The 20,045-nt window shown below is 38.5% G+C and overlaps 1 protein-coding gene and 1 pseudogene across 2 annotated transcripts in view; both read left to right on the forward strand.

Moving 5' to 3' along the window:
• Nucleotides 1–20,045, forward strand: part of LOC118846205 (complement factor H-related protein 2-like) — a 35,229-nt gene that overhangs the window by 4,949 nt on the left and 10,235 nt on the right. For both annotated transcript variants that reach the window (XM_036754498.1, XM_036754497.1), the window contains exons 2-3: nucleotides 7,733–7,945; nucleotides 14,437–14,613. In XM_036754498.1, the coding sequence (XP_036610393.1) occupies nucleotides 7,733–7,945; nucleotides 14,437–14,613 (390 nt within the window). The remainder of the gene's footprint in view (nucleotides 1–7,732; nucleotides 7,946–14,436; nucleotides 14,614–20,045) is intronic.
• LOC118846207 lies at nucleotides 14,622–15,412 on the forward strand (annotated as a pseudogene).

Consider the following 20,045-nt stretch of genomic DNA (forward strand, 5'->3'; position numbering starts at 1 on the left):
AGGATGTCCCTAAAGTCTGGACACATAGGAAAATTGATGGCAATTTGGAGTTATTGCATCAAGCTCATGTGAGTCCTGCAAACCACATCAACCTTTGCATCATAAATGATGGAAATCGTATTGAAGATGTTATTTGTAAATATTTTAATTAAATAAAATGTTCAAAATTTTATTCATTTCATTTCTTGAAAATATGCATTTTTCCCTATGTGTCCAGACTTTAGGAATACCCTGTATATACTGGTTTTCAGAAAGGCCATATGAGTTATTAGAATATAGCATGATTTAACCATTCTTAATGAAGCGGAACTTAAATGCTCCTTGTAAGTGAGATTATAATCTACCGTGTTATTTGAGTAGATTTCCTAATCTTAATGGACTAGTAGCTCTTATACCTTAATTGAGTGAATGACATACTTATTTTTAGAAATCATATATAATCTCCCAGGCCTGGCTAATGGGAATATATATCCTTAGAAAGATAAATATAGAGGAAGGGATGAAATCTCGTACCACTGCAAAAAAAAAGGTTTTTACCCACCCCTTACCGAAAACCCCTGAAGGCTGGTTAACTCTTCTAAGATGTAATTGAAAGTTTCATTCATACCTTGTTCTACTTTGCAGACTATGAAATAATTGTCTATTTTATCTAAAAATATTATAATCCTGCTTTTCTTGATTTTATAATATGAATCCTGTAAAGGCATCACTCACTTAATTTGGAGTGTTCTAGCTCTATCAAAACAGAATGAAGGGGAAATTTCTCTCAAGTATATATGTTTCTAATTATTTCCATCTAAACGTCCAAAATATTTTCCCTGGAAAAACAAATCCCTAAACCACTGAATTAAAAATGTTTGGCAAGTCACCAGACCAGTTTTTATCTTGGTTATTTTGATCTGATTTTCTATAATACCTTTAGGAACATTAATGAGTCCAAGTTCTCACAAAACCATAGAAATTTTGTAGCATGGTCAAGGATATCCTGATTCCCAATTCACAAATAGTTAATTTAGTTCTCTTCTTTATTTGTATGTTTATGTGTTTTTAATGCCTAATAGACTTAGATTTCAAGATTATTCCTCTGATATTTGCCACCATTTATCTTGTAGTCAAAAATTCTTGATGTTTAAGGGATCACAGTTCTACAAAACAGTTTCTTGATCACTCTGTAAAAATTTTCTATCATATGGAAGGTATCATGTGATACAAAAACATAGGTGCTAGGGATAAAAAAGTCAAAAGTGATACAATTTCTTCCTTCAAGGAGGTTAGAACCTATTAGGGGAGATATACATATAAATGTAGATATAAAATTTCAATCCCCCAAACAACAAAAAAGGGTAAAAGGTAATTTTCTATGTGCAAAGAGCTAGCAGATGGAATGATCAGGAAAGGCTTGTTGGAAGTGGCACTTGAACTGAATATTGAAGAAAATATGGAATTGTTTGGGGCACAGGTCGGGAGGGAAAGTCATGTTTTAAAGGACCACAAGTGCAAAGGGAAGGAGTCATAAAATGGACTGTTGTATATAAGGAGCAGTAAAAAGACTAGTTTGGCTGGACCACAAAGTACATGAAGAGGAGCAATAATGTATTCATGTTGGAAAGGTAAGTTAGGCTCTTACACTGAAGAGCTTTGAAAGCCGAACAGAGGAGTTTACATTTGATCTTGGAAGTGATAGGGAGCCACTGGAATTTATTAATTAAAAGAAAGAATTGGTTAAATTTGTACTTTAGGAAAAATACCTTTACAGCTGTGTGGACAATGAATTGGACCAGGGAAATAGTTGAAGCATAATAACTAATTTGAGAGCTATTATAATAGTCTAGAAAAAAAGTGATGAAAGCCAGAACTAGATCAGTGGTTGATGAAAGTGTACTAATTCTAAAAGGACAGAATTTGGGGAAATGATTATATATTTAATAAAAGAAGAAACCAGAACCTCTCATTGTAGTTGTTTGTTTTTCATTGCACCTGAGAATCTATGATTTTGTTTATATGGAAACTTGGCATCAACTCAGATCACTATAAATCGGTAGTCACATCTCAAGGCATTGTCTCATTTAAAAAGAAGTAAAAAGTACTTCAATACCCAAGGTCTAACTACAAATATTAGTGATTATTTTCTGGCATGTCCTAAAACCATGAGGTAGCATGACATATTAAATAGTCAATCTTCATGGAAGACTGGGCTTTAAATTCTGCCTCTGAATTATACTGGTTACATGATCCTCAACAAATTATTTAACCTCTCTTTCTCCTAGGAAAACCTCTAGGAGTATAAAAAGCAGAATGGATATCCAATCAGCATTGAATTTTTAGATGGGGTCCCTAAACCACTAAAATCACAAGTGTAGTCCAAAGAAACCAAACTAATTGATGCCTCCAAAACATACTGCTCTTGTGACTGATAAAAAATTACTTTGCTTCTCTATACCCCAAGCTACATTCTAAAATGTGAAACTGAAGCACAGTTACTGATCTGTATTAAGATGTAGTTTACTCATTAGAAACTACACCATGAAATTACAGGTCCCCTCCACCCCACCGCTTACCCTTCCCACAAAATGACTGATAAATTGAGCATGAGGGCATTTCCAATATAGAACTTTCAAAAATATTTTGAGCAGGGGCATCATCATTGAATTCCTAACAACTTCTACAGATAAATGTTATTTAGATGTTTAAGACTTGGTATGTTTAAAAGAAACAAATATTACTTTATAGTCAAACCTCTTATGTTTTATTCAGAGTCTATGAACACAAAATATTATAGTGAAACCTGTTTAAATCTCTTTGAAAACATCAACATATTCTTTCTCAATTTTTTAAAAAAGTTTTTCTTGTATGGGTTTTTGTTCAATTTATAGTTTCATTCTTATAGGAAAGTATGATGTGCTTTCCTGCCCCTACTAAAAAAGATCTGAGAATACTATACTATGAATATAAACATTCATTATATGCTCAGGTAAGTACATACAAGATGAGATGGAAGAAAGTACTAACAACTTGGGGGTTTCATGTAGGAGGTAGCAAGTGACCTGGGTGTTGAAGAAAGCCGAGCATTTTAAAAGACAAAGGTAAGGAAGAAGTATACTTCAGGCACGAGACAACCTCTTCAAAGTCCTGGAGATAAGACACACCATGCCACATTTGGAGCATCTACTTTTCTAGTTTGGCTAGAATGTAGAGTGCATGATGGAGACTAATGTGAAATATTTTGAAATGTAGATGGGAATCAGATGATGGGAACTTTTATATTACAGACTAAGAATTTATTTTTTTTGCACTAGGAACAGGCAACTATTGAATTTTTTGAGTGGACATATGACATTCTCAGACCTGAGTATTAGGAATAGTAATGTGGCGGTTGTGTGGAGGATGGTTTGGAGACTAAGATTAGAACTAACTGGAACAACTAAGAGGCTATTGTAGTACTATACGCAAGGACTTATGAGGACATGAACTAGGATTGTGACTATGTGAGTCTCAGGATAAAGGAGCAAAATAAGAGAAATGTCATGGAAACAGCATAAACAAGACATGGAAATTAATTGGATATGTGAGGTAGTGGAAAAACGAAGGTGAAGGATGACTCAAAAGTTGTGAACCTGTGTCATTAGAAGGATGGCATCCTCCACTAAAAAAGAAAAATGTGTGGGAAGGATGTTTTCAGGAAATAGAGGAAAATCAATTCTAGACATATTGAGTCTAAGATACTGCTGGGAATTTGTATCAAAATCTGCAACAGGTAGTTGATAAGATGGGACTAGAGTTCAGGAGAGAGATGAAAGTTGGATATGTAGATTTGAAAATAACCTTCATAGAGCTAATTGAACTGATAGGAGCTAAAGAGATCAACAACAATGTTAAGACAGAGTAGAGGGGGCAGAGCCAAGATGGCAGCTGGAAAAGTAGGGACTAGCATGAGCTCCCTGCCAAGCCCCTCCAAAAACCTATAAAAAATGGCTCTGAACAATTCTAGAACTGTAGTACCCACAAAATAGCAGAGGGAAGCAGGGCTCCAGCCCAGGACAGCCTGGATGGTTGCTGGGTGAAGGCTTTCATGCACAGAGCTGGGAGCAGAGCAGAGCAGAGCAAAGCATGGGCCGTGTGGACCAACCAGACCATGAGCCAGGCAGAACGGGCCCTAGTTCCCTGAATCAGTGAGCTGTGGCAGTTGCCAGACTTCTCAACCCACAAACACCAAAGACAACAGAAAAGGTTAATGGGAAAAGCTGCTGGGGACAGGGGGGATAGAGTTCATGGTTTGGGCACCACCCCTGGGGCAGCGGTGTTGGGGCAGGTACAGAACTACAGCTGCACTTGCTTCTGGCCCCAAACCCACCTGGTGGGAGGAATTAAGTGGAGGATCAGAGCAGGAGTGCAGAGCCTGCTGAAGATCTAAGTCCAGTCCGGGTTGGGGGTTCTTGGGGAAGGAGGAGTGCTGGTGTGGCAGAGCTGGCTGTAATTGCTCTGAAATTAACAGCGCATCCCCCCAAGCTTGGAACATAGTACTCTTTACTCTACAAGCAGTCATACCCCGCTGAAAAACTCAAGGGTCAAGCTAGTTGGCTGGGAACGTGGCCAGGCAGTGAAAACGCACCCAGATTCAGACTCAGACAAAGAAGACCAAAACATACAGCCAGAAGAAGTCAACAAAGTTAAAAGGGTCTACAACAAAAGCCTCCAAGAAAAACATGAACTGGTCTCAGGCCATGGAAGAGCTCAAAAAGGATTTGGAAAAACAAGTGAGAGAAGTAGAGGAAAAATTGGGAAGAGAAATGAGAATAATGTGAGAAAACCATGAAAAACAAGTCAATGACTTGCTAAAGGAGACCCAAAAAATACTGAAAAATATACTGAGGAAAACAACACCTTAAAAATTAGACTAACTCAAATGGCAAAAGAGCTCCAAAAAAGCCAATGAGGAGAAGAATGCCTTGAAAGGCAGAATTAGCCAAATAGAAAAGGAGGTCCAAAACACCACTGAAGAAAATACTGCCTTAAAAATTAGATTGGAGCAAGTGGAAGCTAGAGACTTTATGAGAAATCAAGATATTATAAAACAGAACCAAAAGAATGAAAAGTGGAAGACAATGTGAAATATCTCATTGGAAAAACCACTGACCTGGAAAATAGATCCAGGAGAGATAATTTAAAAATTATTGGACTACCTGAAAGCCATGATCAAAAAAGAGCCTAGATATCATGTTTCAAAAAATTATCAAGGAGAACTGCCCTGATATTCTAGAGCCACAGGGCAAAATAGAAATTGAAAGAATCCATCGATCACCTCCTCAAATAGATCCCAAAAAGAAATCTCCCAGGAATATTGTCGCCAAATTCCAGAACTCCCAGATCAAGGAGAAAATACTGCAAGCAGCCAGAAAGAAACAATTTGAGTACTGTGGAAACACAATCAGAATAACCACAGATCTAGCAGCTTCTATATTAAGAGATCGAAGGGTTTGGAATATGATATTCCAGAGGTCAATGGAGCTAGGATAAAAACCTAGAATCACCTACCCAGCAAAACTGAGTATCATGTTCCAAGGCAAAATATGGATTTTCAATAAAATAGAGGACTTTCAAGCTTTCTCAGTGAAAAGCTCCAAGTTGAATAGAAAATTTGACTTTCAAACACAAGAATGAAGAGAAGCATGAAAAGGTAATCAAGAAAAAGAACAAGAAAAAGAAATTGCAAGGGACTTACTAAAATTGAACTGTTTTGTTTACATTCCTACATGGAAAGATGATGTGTATGATTCATGAGACCTCAATATTAGGGTAGCTGAAGGGAATATGCATATATATGTGTATGTGTGTATATATATATATATATATATATATATATATATGAATATGTGTGTATATATGTATGTGTGTATATATATATATATATATATATATATATATATATATATATATATATATATATAAAGAGAGAGAGAGAGAGAGAGAGGGAGGGAGGGCACAGGGTGAGTTGAAGATGAAGGGATGATATCTAAAAGAAATAAAATCAAATTAAGGGATGAGAGAGGAATATATTGAAAGAGGGAGAAAGGGAGAGATAGAATGGGGTAAATTATCTCACATAAAAGTGTCAAGAAAAAGCAGTTCTGTAGGAAAAGAAGAGAAGGTAGGTGAGGGGGAATGAGTGAATCTTGCTCTCATTGGATTTGACCTGAGGAGGTAATACCATACACACTCAATTGAGTATCTAATCCCACAGGAAAGAAGGAGAAAGACGATAAAAAGGAGGGGGATGATAGAACAGAGGGCAGATAGGGAGGAGGTAATCAAAAACAAACACTTTTGAAAAGGGACAGGGTCAAGGGAGAAAATTGGATAAAGGCGGATAGGTTAGGAAGGAGCAAAATATAGTTAGTCTTTCACAACATGGGGATTGTGGAAGGGTTTTACACAGTGATACGCATGTGGCCTACGTTGAATTGCTTGACTTCTTAGGGAGGGTGGGTGGGAAGGGAAGAGGGGAGAGAATTTGGAACTCAAAGTTTTAAAAACAGATGCTCAAAAACAAAAAAAAAGTTTTTGCATGCAACTAGAAAATAAGATACACAGGCAATGGGGCATAGAAATTTATCTTGCCCTACAAGAAAGGAAGGGAAAAGGGGATAGGAGGGGAGTGGGGTGACAGAAGGGAGGGCTGACTGGGGAACAGGGCAACCAGAATATATGCCATCTTGGAGTGGGTGGGAGGGTAGAAATGGGGAGAAAATTTGTAATTCAAACTCTTGTGAAAATCAATGCTGAAAACTAAATATATCAAATAAATTAAATTAAAAAAAGAATAATAAAAAAAGAAAGAGTAGAGAAGATGCTCCTGGACAGAGCTTTGGAGGATATTAATATTTAATAAGAATATAGATGGAATTGTAGCAGAAGACTAAGAAGGAATGATCAGATAAATATGAGAACAAAGAGCAAGATAGCATTGTCATGTAGGTCAAGGGATGAGACTATAGTGGAAGGGTAGGCATCCTACAATATCAAAACACTTCCATATCATAGTTGAGGAAAAACTCAGGGATCCAGCCTAACCTTCATCTATCTTGATGTCTTTAGGTATTATAATTTCCTAGCCAACTTTGGATAAGTACTATTCCTTAAAGAAAGCCTTTAAATTCTTATTCATTCATTCATTCATTCATTAAGGAAACATCTGGCAAGAGTGGATATGACATTTTAATATTTTATGCAGAACTAACTGTGTTTCTGGGGTGGTGAAAGTTGGGCTGAACAATTGAGAAATTAAAAACTCTTTCTTGGGGTTCTATAGAGTGTGTTTAATCCTGGGGTGGATTGCTGAGAAATTTATAGGATCTCTTTAGGGAAGTATTTAAAAATAAGCAAGTTACTAACCATTTCATACAATTTAGATGCTATTATCCTCAGAGCATCTAGTGGAATGTAAGTACTCAAATGCAAAAAAGGTTACATTTGTCACTGCATCCTAATTGCATTGTATAGTGTCTTCTATGTAGTAGGCATTTCAAAATATTTATTGAATTGAATTGAGATAACTTTCACAAATTCCTTCTAACTTTATGATTCTAAACTAGTGCACATTCTGAGATTGCAAATTAAAGGAATGCAGTTATACTATACTGTAAAGTGAGTATTCATAATAGGAAATCAAAATTAATTAAATCGTTAAAATTATTAATAAAGAAAATAATTTCTTTTTACTTCACTTTCTCCGAAGCGAGACCTTGTGATTATCTAGAAATTGAAAATGGATTCATTTATAAGCCATATTGGTACACTGAGAAATACCATCGAAGTTTGTTTCCACAACCTATCGGAAAAATAATGTACTACCATTGTAATAAAAATTATGCACCTGCTCAAGGATCACACTATTGGACAACATTTTCATGTACTGAAGAAGGATGGTCTCCAGTGCCAGAATGCCTTAGTGAGTATGCTTCTTTCAACTATTTGTAATGGGCCCAAATGATAGGAAGTCCCAGATTATATTTGGAAAGGATATAATGTTTCATATCAGTGAGGTCTTTATGATATCACCGTTGAACATTAAAGAAGGTTAGTATTCCCTCCTGATATGTGTTGGAAGTGACCTATCAGAAGAAAATTTATTTTGCAAAAGCCAATGAACACTTAGATCTAATTCACTTGCAAGTCATGGCATCACATTCCTGATGTCATAGTCATCTTTGAGAACAAAAAACAAACAACAACATTGCTGGATCACAGGGTACCCACTTTCATGCTCTTTGGGTGTAGTTTCAAATTGCTCTCCAGAATGGTTGGATCACTTCACAACTCCACCAACAGTGCATTAGTGTCCCATTTTTACCACATCTTCTCTAACGTTTATCATTTACCATTTCTGTCATATTAAGCAATCTGATAGGTGTGACATGGTACCTCATAGTTGTTTTAATTTTAATTTCTGTAATCATTAGTGATTTAAAGCATTTTCATAGGACTATAGAGAGCTTTGATTTCTTTGATTGAAAATTGCCTCTAACATCCTTCAACTATTTTCAATTGGAGAATGACTTTTATTCCTATAAATTTGACCCAGTTCTCTTTACATTTAAGAAATGAGGTTTTGGTAAATTATACTTACAGAAAATCCACCCCTCCAGCCCCAGTTTTCTGCTCTCCTTCGAATTTTGGTTGCTTTGCTTTTATTTATGCAAAACAATTTTAAAATTTTATAATCAAAATTATCCATTTTATATTTTGTAATGTTCTCTATATCTTGTTTGAGTCTAAATATTTCCTTCCAAAGATCTCACAGGTAAAGTAGTCCATGCTCCCCTAATTTGCTTATGATATCACCTTTTGTGTCTAAATCTTGTAGTCATTTTGACCTTATCTTGGTATATGGTGTGAGATGTTGGTCTATCCCTAGTTTCTGCCATAATGTTTTCCAGTTTTCTCAGTTGTTTTTGTCAAATAGTGAGTTTTTAACCCAGAAGCTGGGGTCTTTGGGTTAGTCATGCACTAAATCACTACATTTACAACTTTTTCTTATATACCTAATCTATTCGACTGATCCACCACTTTATTTCTTAGCTATTGCCAAGTAGTTTTTTGTTATTACTACTTTATAATAAAATTTGAGATCTGGTACAGCTTCCTCCACATTTTGTTCATTGTTCCTTTGATACTTGACCTTTTGTTCTTCTAGATGAAGCTTTTTTTTTGTTTGTTTTTTAGCTCTTTAAAAATATTTCTTGGTAGTTTGATTGGTATGCCACTCAATAAGTACATTGATTTAGGCAGAATTTTCATTTTTGTTATTTTACCTGACTCTATTCATGAGCAATTAATATTTCTCCAACTGTTTAGATCGGACTTTATTTGTGTGAAAAGTGTTTTGTAGGAGGATAGGGGGCGGAGCCACGATGGTAGCTGGAAAGCAGGGACTAGCGTGAGGTCCCTGCCGAGCCCCTCCAAAAACCTATAAAAAATGGCTCTGAACCAATTCTAGAACTGCAGAACCCAGGAAACAGCAGAGGGAAGCAGGGCTCCGGCCCAGGATAGCCTGGATGGTCTCTGGGTGAGGTCTATCCGGCACGGAGCTGGGAGCGGAGCAGAGTGGAGCAGAGCAGAGCCCAGCATGGGCAGCCCGGACCAACCAGACCAGGAGATGGGCAGAACAGGCCTTAGCACCCTGAATCAGTGAGCTGCAGCAGTTACCAGACTTCTCAACCCAGAAACACCAAAGACAACAGAGCAGGTTAGTGGGAAAAGCTGCTGGGGACAGAGTTTATAAAGGAGTTCGAGGTTCAACCACCACCCCAGGGGCAGAGGAGGTGGGGCAACTACAGAACTACAGCTGCAGTTGCTTCCGGCCCCAGGCCCACCTGGTGGGAGGAATTAAGTGGCAGATCAGAGCAGGAGTGCAGAGCCTGCTGAAGCTCTAAGTCCAGTGCGGGTTGGGGGTTCTTGGGGAAGGAGGAGTGCTGGTGTGGCAGAGCTGGTGCATCCCACCAAGCTTGGAACAGAGTTCTTTTAACTCTACAAGCAGTCATTCCCTGCTGAAAAACTCAAGGGTCAAGTTAGTTGGCTGGGAACATGGCCAGGCAGTGAAAACGCATCCAGATTCAGTCTCAGACTCTGGAATCTTTCTTTGGTGACAAAGAAGACCAAAACATACAGCCAGAAAAAGTCAACAAAGTCAAAGAGCCTACAACAAAAGCCTCCAAGAAAAACATGAACTGGTCTCAGGCCATGGAAGAGCTCAAAAAGGATTTGGAAAAGCAAGTGAGAGAAGTAGAGGAAAAATTGGGAAGAGAAATGAGAAGAATGAGAGAAAACCATGAAAAACAAGTCAATGACTTGCTAAAGGAGACCCAAAAAAATACTGAAAAATATACTGAGGAAAACAACACCTTAAAAAATAGACTAACTCAAATGGCAAAAGAGCTCCAAAAAAGCCAATGAGGAGAAGAATGCCTTGAGAGGCAGAATTAGCCAAATAGAAAAGGAGGTCCAAAACACCACTGAAGAAAATACTGCCTTAAAAATTAGATTGGAGCAAGTGGAAGCTAGAGACTTTATGAGAAATCAAGATATTATAAAACAGAACCAAAAGAATGAAAAGTGGAAGACAATGTGAAATATCTCATTGGAAAAACCACTGACCTGGAAAATAGATCCAGGAGAGATAATTTAAAAATTATTGGACTACCTGAAAGCCATGATCAAAAAAGAGCCTAGATATCATGTTTCAAAAAATTATCAAGGAGAACTGCCCTGATATTCTAGAGCCACAGGGCAAAATAGAAATTGAAAGAATCCATCGATCACCTCCTCAAATAGATCCCAAAAAGAAATCTCCCAGGAATATTGTTGCCAAATTCCAGAGCTCCCAGATCAAGGAGAAAATACTGCAAGCAGCCAGAAAGAAACAATTTGAGTATTGTGGAAACATAATCAGAATAACCCAAGATCTGGCAGCCTCTACATTAAGAGATCGAAGGGCTTGGAATATGATATTCCAGAGGTCAATGGAGCTAGGATTAAAACCTAGAATCACCTACCCAGCAAAACTGAGTATCATGCTCCAAGGCAAAATATGGATTTTCAATAAAATAGAGAACTTTCAAGCTTTCTCAGTGAAAAGACCAGAACTGAATAGAAAATTTGACTTTCAAACACAAGAATCAAGAGAAGCATGAAAAGGTAATCAAGAAAAAGAACAAGAAAAAGTAATTGCAAGGGACTTACTAAAATTGAACTGTTTTGTTGACATTCCTACATGGAAAGATGATGAGTATGATTCATGAGACCTCAGTATTAGGGTAGCTGAGGGGAATATGCATACATATATGTTTATGTATATATATGGGTGAATATGTATGTACGTGTATATCTGTGTATATATATATATATATATATATATATATATAGAGAGAGAGAGAGAGAGAGAGAGAGAGAGAGAGAGAGAGGACACAAGGTGAGTTGAAGATGAAGGGAAGATATCTAAAAGAAATAAAATCAAATTAAGGGATGAGAGAGCAACATACTGAGAGAGGGAGATAAGGAGAGATAGAATGGGGTGGATTATCTCGCATAAAGGTGGCAAGAGGAAGCAGTTCTGTGGGAGGAGGGGAGAGGGCAGATGAGGGGGGAATGAGTGAACATTGCTCTCATCAGATTTGGCCTAAGGAGGGAATACCATACATACCCAATTGGGAATCTTACCCCACAGGAAAGAAGAGGGAAGAAGATAAAGGGGAGGGCTGATGGGGGTGGAGGTAGTCAAAAACAAACACTTTCGAAAGGGGACAAGGTCAAGGGAGAAAATTCAATAAAGGGGGATGGGTTGGGAAGGAGCAAAATATAGTTAGTCTTTCACAACATGGGGATTGTGGAAGGGTTATACATAATGATACACATGTGGCCTATGTCGAATTGCTTGACTTCTTAGGGAGGGTGGGTGGGAAGGGAAGAGGGGAGAGAATTTGGAACTCAAAGTTTTAAAAACAGATGTTCAAAAACAAAAAAAAAGTTTTTGCATGCAACTAGAAAATAAGATACACAGGCAATGGGGCGTAGAAATTTATCTTGCCCTACAAGAAAGGAAGGGAAAAGGGGATGGGAGGGGAGTGGCGTGACAGAGGGGAGCGCTGACTGGGGAACAGGGCAACCAGAATATATGCCATCTTGGAGTGGGTGGGAGGGTAGAAATGGGGAGAAAATTTGTAATTCAAACTCTTGTGAAAATCAGTGCTGAAAACTAAATATGTTAAATAAATTTAAAAAAATAAAATAAATAAACTGAATGTTAAAAAAAAAGAAAAATAATGTTCCAAGACCTGCAATCTTTTAGTGTAGAAGCTGCTAGGTCTTATGAAAGCTTAATTGTTTCTCTGTATTATTTAAATTTTTGGTTTGTGACCATTTGATCTTCCTTTTTGAGGTAGGAGTAGCTTTTGTAACCTCACTATCTTCCTGTAAATATGAATTCTGATATTCTTTTACACCATAGTAACTATCTATAGTCACATTCTTTTTCCATTGCTTACCCATACCTCAGGTCCTCCTTGCTGTTATTTTCTGAATTCTTTCTTGGGGCCAAACCTCAGGCACTCCTCTCCTCCCCTAAGTCACACAGCACCCAGCGATGCTGTCCCCAAAATGTTCTTGCTCCTGGTTGTACTGCTGTAACAACAATGTTACTAGCAGCGACTGTGGAGGTGTAAGACCAACAAGAAGTCCAACAACACCAGCACACGGGAGGGCTGCTAGCACAGGTTCTTTGACCTGCTTTTCTGAGGAAAGCAACTTTAAGGGGTTTACAATCTCACTTTAATTAAACATACATATATCATTCACTTAGTTCAGGGGAAAAAGTCAGCACCCTGAACTTCAGAGAAAATACAAACAGAAATTACAAGCAGATGAAATAACACAAATCAATAGACAGGGCTTCTAGCTGTCTGACCATTACATACATATGTAGTTACCGGAGAGAGAAGCACCAACATGAGAGTTTTCAAAGCCGGCAGTGGGGGGCTCCTCAATAGCTACCCAGAGTCTCGTCTGGTCACGTCACACACATTCCAGTGAGTGAGCCCCAAGCAAATAGCCAACCTCAGAGTATATATACACTTCTTCAGGGTCAGTCCACAGAGGGCATCACAACCAAGTGACTCAAACTCATGTGACTTAGGCTTTCTTGTGACTTAAGCTGGTCATCAAAGACTTTCGATTAATCAAAGACTCTTGATTCAAACAAAGGCAAGTCTCAATGAAAGGCACTTGATTACTTTAGTGCTGAGAAGAACTAGAACTCCAAAAGAATAAAAAGCAAAACAAAAAGTCCCACTTTGCTTGTCATCACAACTACACTTACCAGGCAAGTGCTCCTTCTTGCTCATCCACAGCCACTGGTCAGTACTGTTAGACCTGGCATATGGAAATGGGAGAGGGGAGGTTGTCCTTCAACCTTCCACCATTCAGCCTCTGCTGTTCCTTAGATAAAATTTTGTGATGTAAAAATTCATGAGGTGAAAGTTCCTGAGGTGAAATTTCTTGAGGCTTAGTCTACTTCTGGGATGAAGCTGCCCCCAGGTCTGCTGTTTGTTGATTCAGAAAAATCCGCTTGGAGGTGTTGACACTTCACTCAGGTCCAACCCGAGGCCCAGGAAATCATATCTTTCCTGAGGTCCTCTCAAGTGCTCTTAGAAGAACCACTAATTAACCTTTTTACTTCTACTGTTCTCCATTCATATCATGGGGATGTTTTGTCTGTTTGTGGAAGAAATCTGGAGAGCATGGAAATTTCTGACCTACTCTGCCATCTTCCCAGAATGCCCCTTTTGGCTTTTAGAGGTTTTCGCAACCTGTTACCAACCTCTCTTTCCAACCTTATTTAATTTTACTTCACATTCTATACTCTGACCTCTCCAAGCTGGCCCTTTTTCTTCCTCTCTCATTGTATTCCATCTCCTATCTCATGCATTTGTAGTGACCACACTCATGCATTGAAAGTATTTTTTCATGACCCCCAATTCATAGAACCTTTCACTTCAAAACTCAGTTTATACCCTACCTTCTACATGAAATCTTTCCTCTACTCCAAAAGGGCTTGTACCTTCCTTTTCACTCTACCTTGTATTTAACTACTTTATGTTCATTTTGTTCATTCTCTTTACATTTATTATATACATTTTATACGTGTTCTTGTTGTCTTCTACATTTGAATGGAATGACTATCACAACACCTACAGATGATAGAATTTAATAAAAATTTGGTGACAAATTGATAATTCTTCTTCTCTGACCTCACATTGAGTAAGTGTTTAATAAATTTCTTTGTCCATTATAATTTGTCCTCTTTTTCTTACAAATATGGATACCAGCCTTTCTTCTTTTAACACGCTATTTCATGTTCTAATTTATTTTTACTTTTCTCATCTATAGGAGTGTGTTACCTTCATTCAGTAGAAAATGGTAATTTTTGGCCAAGGAAAACATCTTATATGGAAGGTGATGAAATAACAATTCAATGTAATCATGAATACAGTCTTCCAAATAATCAAGAGAAAATTACCTGTACCAAACAAGGCTGGTCTGCTGATACAAATTGTATAAAGACGAGTAAGTAACCCTACTGCATGAGAAGCCTTCAGTGTATATTATGTTTGTTTTTACAAAGCAGATCAAAGATGGCAGTGTCCACCTTTGTGCCATGGGCCTCCATGGGAATCATTTCACCCCTTAATATTTTGGTTTCATCCACCTTCCAAAACTTCCGACAATGTGTGTCTGGATTCCATTCTGTCTGTACAACATTCAGCCATATTCAAGCACCACTTGTTTCTCCTGCTATCAAACTAGTTCCATCTGTTAGAAATCTGACATGTGGTCACCCTTCAGCAATCCTTAATAGTGTAATCCCTTTGCTTCCAACTGTCCTATGACCACTTGTTGTAAGTTTAACATACTGTAGCTTGATAAAAGGAAAATAGAAGCTGTGAAAGCCATCTTCTTTAGGTCACTCCAACTACACTGTGGTCTTTAAGCAAAAAGGCTGGTTATAAGAAGAGGCTATGGGAAAAGAAGCCTGGGGGAAAAGACACCTGAGAGAACAGATGTTCTGCCACAAAACACAAAACAAACTGCTCAGTAAAATGACAAAGTATTTCTGGAAGAGTCAGAACTGGTGAATTGGTCACCCCTTTCAGAAATACCACAGCAGGAACCTCAATGTATAGGTGTGATGCAGAACATTTGGTACAGAACTGGTGGGATTGTCTCATTATGTGTAGATCTTTTACATCATCATACAAAGATAAATAAGGCAAATGGGTGAAATAGCAATCATACAAAATACCAAAATATATCAGACTTCTTAGCAAATGACTGTCACCATATTGTGCTTTGTGGTAGAAAAACTTTAAAAGACTATGGTCTATGTTAAATATATATTTTAGATTCATGTTTTTGTTCTTTTTAACACCAGTTCATTATATTTACTCTTTCCATCAGCAATCATTTATCAAGGTCCTCTAAGTGACGGGCATAGAGGATTCAAAGAGGAAGAAAAGGTTTTAACTTCACAAGGCACAGATTCTTGTGGAGGGAAGCAACACATAACCAGAAAAATGAAATACAAAATATATATGGACAGGCTTTCTATAGAAGGCAGCCCTTTGAGCTGAGCTCTGAAGGAAGATAGGAATTTTATGAGAGAGTGAAGGAGGGAGAGCATTCCAGGCCTAAGGCATTGACTAGGCAGAGACACAGAGAGAGGAACTGGGATGATGGGCACAGTTATAGAGTAAGAAGGCCAATTTAGTTGTCATGTGAGTGCATGGAGAATGATGTGCAGTAAACCTGGAAAGGCAGAGTTTTAAAAACCATGTGGTCTTCTTTATTTTTTTAAGACACAGAAGCTAAGGTTTCTTTGTGAATGTGACTTTGTTCGTTCAGAGCAAGAGGGAAGGGAGACACGTGGACACTAATATTTTTTCATTAAGAGACAATAGGGCATCTGATGAGCTGGGGAAATACTTTGGTGCTCCATCCACGGCACAAAAATTTTGAATGAATAATATTGATTTTGCTCATCACCCAAGCCTATAGAAGATATTGTCTTTCAATTCTTATCTGGCTTTGTCCTTTTGTTCTCTTTGTAAGGGAAGATGGGTTGCTCTCTTCTAACCCTGACTTTCTCTGGTAGTCATGGGTGCATTCATGGAGAAGGGTCACTTGTTCCCTTGTCCTGTTTTTCTTTCCACACAGAGAGCAACAGTTGGTAGAAAAAAATAATTTTTTGTAGTGGTGGAAGTGACGCACTTCAGCCTTAATGTTCTTCCTATATAAACTATGTCATAAATCAAGGAACTATAAGAGTATTTATTTGAGTTTTTCTTCAATTATCAAAATTAAAATATAATGCAAACAAGTGATCCTAAAATGGCAAATTCGGGGGGGGGGGGCAGAGATGGCAGCTGGAAAGTAGGGACTTGCTTAAGCTCCCCACCAAATCTCTCCAAACACCTGTAAAAATGGCTCTGAACAAATTCTAAAGCTGCAGAACCCACAAAATAGCACAGAGAAACAGGTCTCCTGCCCAGGAAAGCCTAGATGGTTGCCAGGAAGGGTCTATTGCATAGATAGCAAAGGGCCACCCAGCATGGGCCATGCTGGGACAGACCAGACCCAGAGTCAGCCAGCACAAAGAGGCCTTGGGGCCATGAAACAGTTAGCTGTGGCAATTACCAGACTTCTCAACCCACAAACGCCAAAGAGCATGCTGGGGGAAACAGCAGGATCAAGTTCAGAGTGGTCCAACCACCAACTCTGGGGATGGCGGAGGTGGTACAGTGGTGGCCAAAACAGCAGCAGGAATCTCCTGAGGCTGCTTCCAGAGCATCAGCTGATTTCTGAGTCTCTGGTTCACGTGGTGGGAGGAATCTACCAGTGGATCAGAGCAGGAGTACAAGGAGTGCTTTGTGGGCACAAAGGAAGGTTTTCTTGCTGTGCCCTGCTTGGATCTGGACTGCAATCCTGGTTGGCAGTTCTTGGGGGAGTAGGAGCACTGCTGTGACAGAGCCTGGGGTGATGATGGAGTAGAAATAGTTCTGAAAACAGCAGTGCTTAGACCCTAAAGCTTGAGACAAAGTACTCTCTACTCTACAAGCCATCATATCCTGACAAAAAAGCCCAAGGATCAAGTGGTTGACTGGGAACATGAACAGGCAGAGAAAATGAACTCATACTCAAACTCAGACTCAAACTCAAACTCAAACTTTAGATTCCTTTTTTTGGCGACAAAGAAGACCAAAACATACAGCCAGAAGAAGTCAGCAAAGTCAAAGAGCCTACATCAAAAGCCTCCAAGAAAAATATGAATTGAGCTCAGGCCATGGAAGAGCTCAAAAAGGTTTTGGAAAAGCAAGTGAGAGAAGTAGAGGAAAAATTGGGAAGAGAAATGAGAAGGATGCGAGAAAAACATGAAAAACAAGTCAATGACTTGCTAAAGGAGACCCAAAAAATACTGAAGAAAATAACAACTTAAAGAATAGACTAACACAAATGTCAAAAGAACTCCAAAAACCCAATGAGAAGAATGCCTTGAAAAGCAGAATTAGCCAAATGGAAAAGGAGGTCCAAAAGACCACTGAAGAAAATACTACCTTAAAAATCAGTTTGGACCAAGTAGAAGCTAATGACTTTATGAGAAATCAAGGTATTATAAAACAGAACCAAAGGAATGAAAAAATGGAAGACAATGTGAAATATCTCATTGGAAAAACCACTGACCTGGAAAATAGATCCAGGAGAGATAATTTAAAATTTTTTGGACTACCTGAAAGCTGTGATCAAAAAAAGAGCCTAGATATCATCTTTCAAGAAATTACCAAGGAAAACTGCCCTGATATTCTAGAACCAGAGAGTAAAATAGAAATTGAAAGCACCTCTTAAAAAAGATCCTCTTTCAACAATCTGGCTAGTAGCTGTTGTGGGGGTGTAAAACCAACACAACCCCAACAACAAGCATGCTACCAGAATGCCACAAAAGCACAGGTTCTTTTGATCTGCTTTAATAAGGAAAGCAAGGTTAAAGGGGTTGACAAGCTTATTTAATTCAGCATACAAATATCATTCACTTAGCTTAGGGGAAAAAGCCAGCACCCTGAACTTCAGAGAAAATTACAAACAAATTATAAACATCAACAGACAGACCAAATACAGATTCATAGTTACCAACATCTAGGTTCAGCCTGGGAGCTCAGAACAAGGGCTGGCCCAGAGTCACACATGCCACCACTGCTGCGGGAAAGAGCTCCCAAAGAAGAGAAGGCCAACCCCTGGTTTTATATCTTTTTCAGCATCAGGGGTGAGTCACACATGCGACTCACCCGTGTGACCTAAAATCGCCACAAAGAGGTGACTTAAACCCACGTGGTCTAAGAGCCTCTGATGTCCCAAACCTATCACTCAAACTCATTTGTAAACTAGGCCCTCCCCTGAGTTAGCCCCATGTTGGGCCCCACCTTAGTTACCAATCCACACCCACATAGGTTTTACACCTAATAGGGGTTTGGGCCTGGGGCTTAGCACCTAGTAAGGCTCAATGAAATACACTGAATTACTCAAATAAATGAACCAAACTTTTCAAGGGCACTTGTTGAACTAAGTGCTAAGGAGCCCATTTTGCTTACCAACACAGATCCCAAAAAGAAAACGCCTAGGAATATTGTCACCACATTCCAGAGTTTCCAGATCAAGGAGAAAGTACTGCAAGCAGCCAGAAAGAAACAATTTAAATATTGTGGAAACATAATCAGGATAACACAAGATCTAGCAGCTTATATATTAAGGGATCAAAGAGCTTGGAATATGATATTCTGGAGGTCAAAGGAGCTAGGACTAAAACCAAGAATCACCCACCCAGCAAAACTGAGTATAATGCTCTGAGGGAAAATATGGATTTTCAATAAAATAGAGGACTTTCAAGCTTTCTCAGGGAAAAGACCAGAGCTGAATAGAAAATTTGACTTTCAAATATAAGAATCAAGAGAAGCATGAAATGATAAACAAGAAAGAGAATTCATAAGGGACTTACTAAAGTTGAAACTGTTTTGTTTACATTCCTACATGGAAAGATGATGTGTGTACTTCATGAGACCTTTCACAGTATTAGGGTAGTTGAAGGGAATATACATATATATAGACAGAGGGCACACTGTGAGTTGAATATGAAGGGATGATATCTAAAAAATAAAATAAATTTAAAGGGTGAGAGAGGAATATGTGGAGAGAGGGAGAAAGGGAGAGATAGAATGGGGTAAATTATCTCACATAAAAGTGGCAAGAAAAAGCAGTTCTCTGGGAAGGGAAGAGGGGGCAGGTGAGGGGGAATGAGTGAATCTTACTCTTATCAGATTCACCTTGAGGAGGGAATAAAATACACACTCAATTTGGTATCTTACTCCCCAGGAAAGTAAGGGGAAGGGTATAAAAACAAGGGGTGGGGGGGGTGATAGAACAGAGGGCAGATAGTGGGGGGAGGTAATCAAAAGCAAACACCTTTGAAAAGGGACAGGGTCAAGGGAGAAAATTGAATAAAGGGGGACAGGATAGGAAGGAAGGAAATGTAGTTAGCCTTTCATAACATGAGGATTGTGGAAATGTTTTACATAATGATACATGTGTGATCTATGTTGAATTGCTTGCCTTCCTAGGGAGGGTGGGTGGGAAGGGAAGAGGGGAGAGAATTTGGAACTCAAAGTTTTAAAAGCAGAAGCTCAAAAATGAGTTGTTTTTGCATGTAGCGGGGAAACAGAATATATGGAATGGGGCATAGAAATCCATCCTGCTCTACAAGAAAGTAAGGGGAAAGAGGGTGGGAAGAAGTGGGGTGACAGAAGGGAGGGCTGACTGGGGAATGGGACAATCAGAATATATGGCATCTTGGAATGGGGGAGGTTAGAAATGGAGAGAAAATTTGTAACTCAAAATCTTGTGGAAATCAATGTTGAAAACTAAAATATTAAATAAAAATGATAAAATTTTTAAAA

This window comes from Trichosurus vulpecula, chromosome 4, assembly GCF_011100635.1.
Source record: "Trichosurus vulpecula isolate mTriVul1 chromosome 4, mTriVul1.pri, whole genome shotgun sequence".
Classification (NCBI taxonomy): domain Eukaryota; kingdom Metazoa; phylum Chordata; class Mammalia; order Diprotodontia; family Phalangeridae; genus Trichosurus; species Trichosurus vulpecula.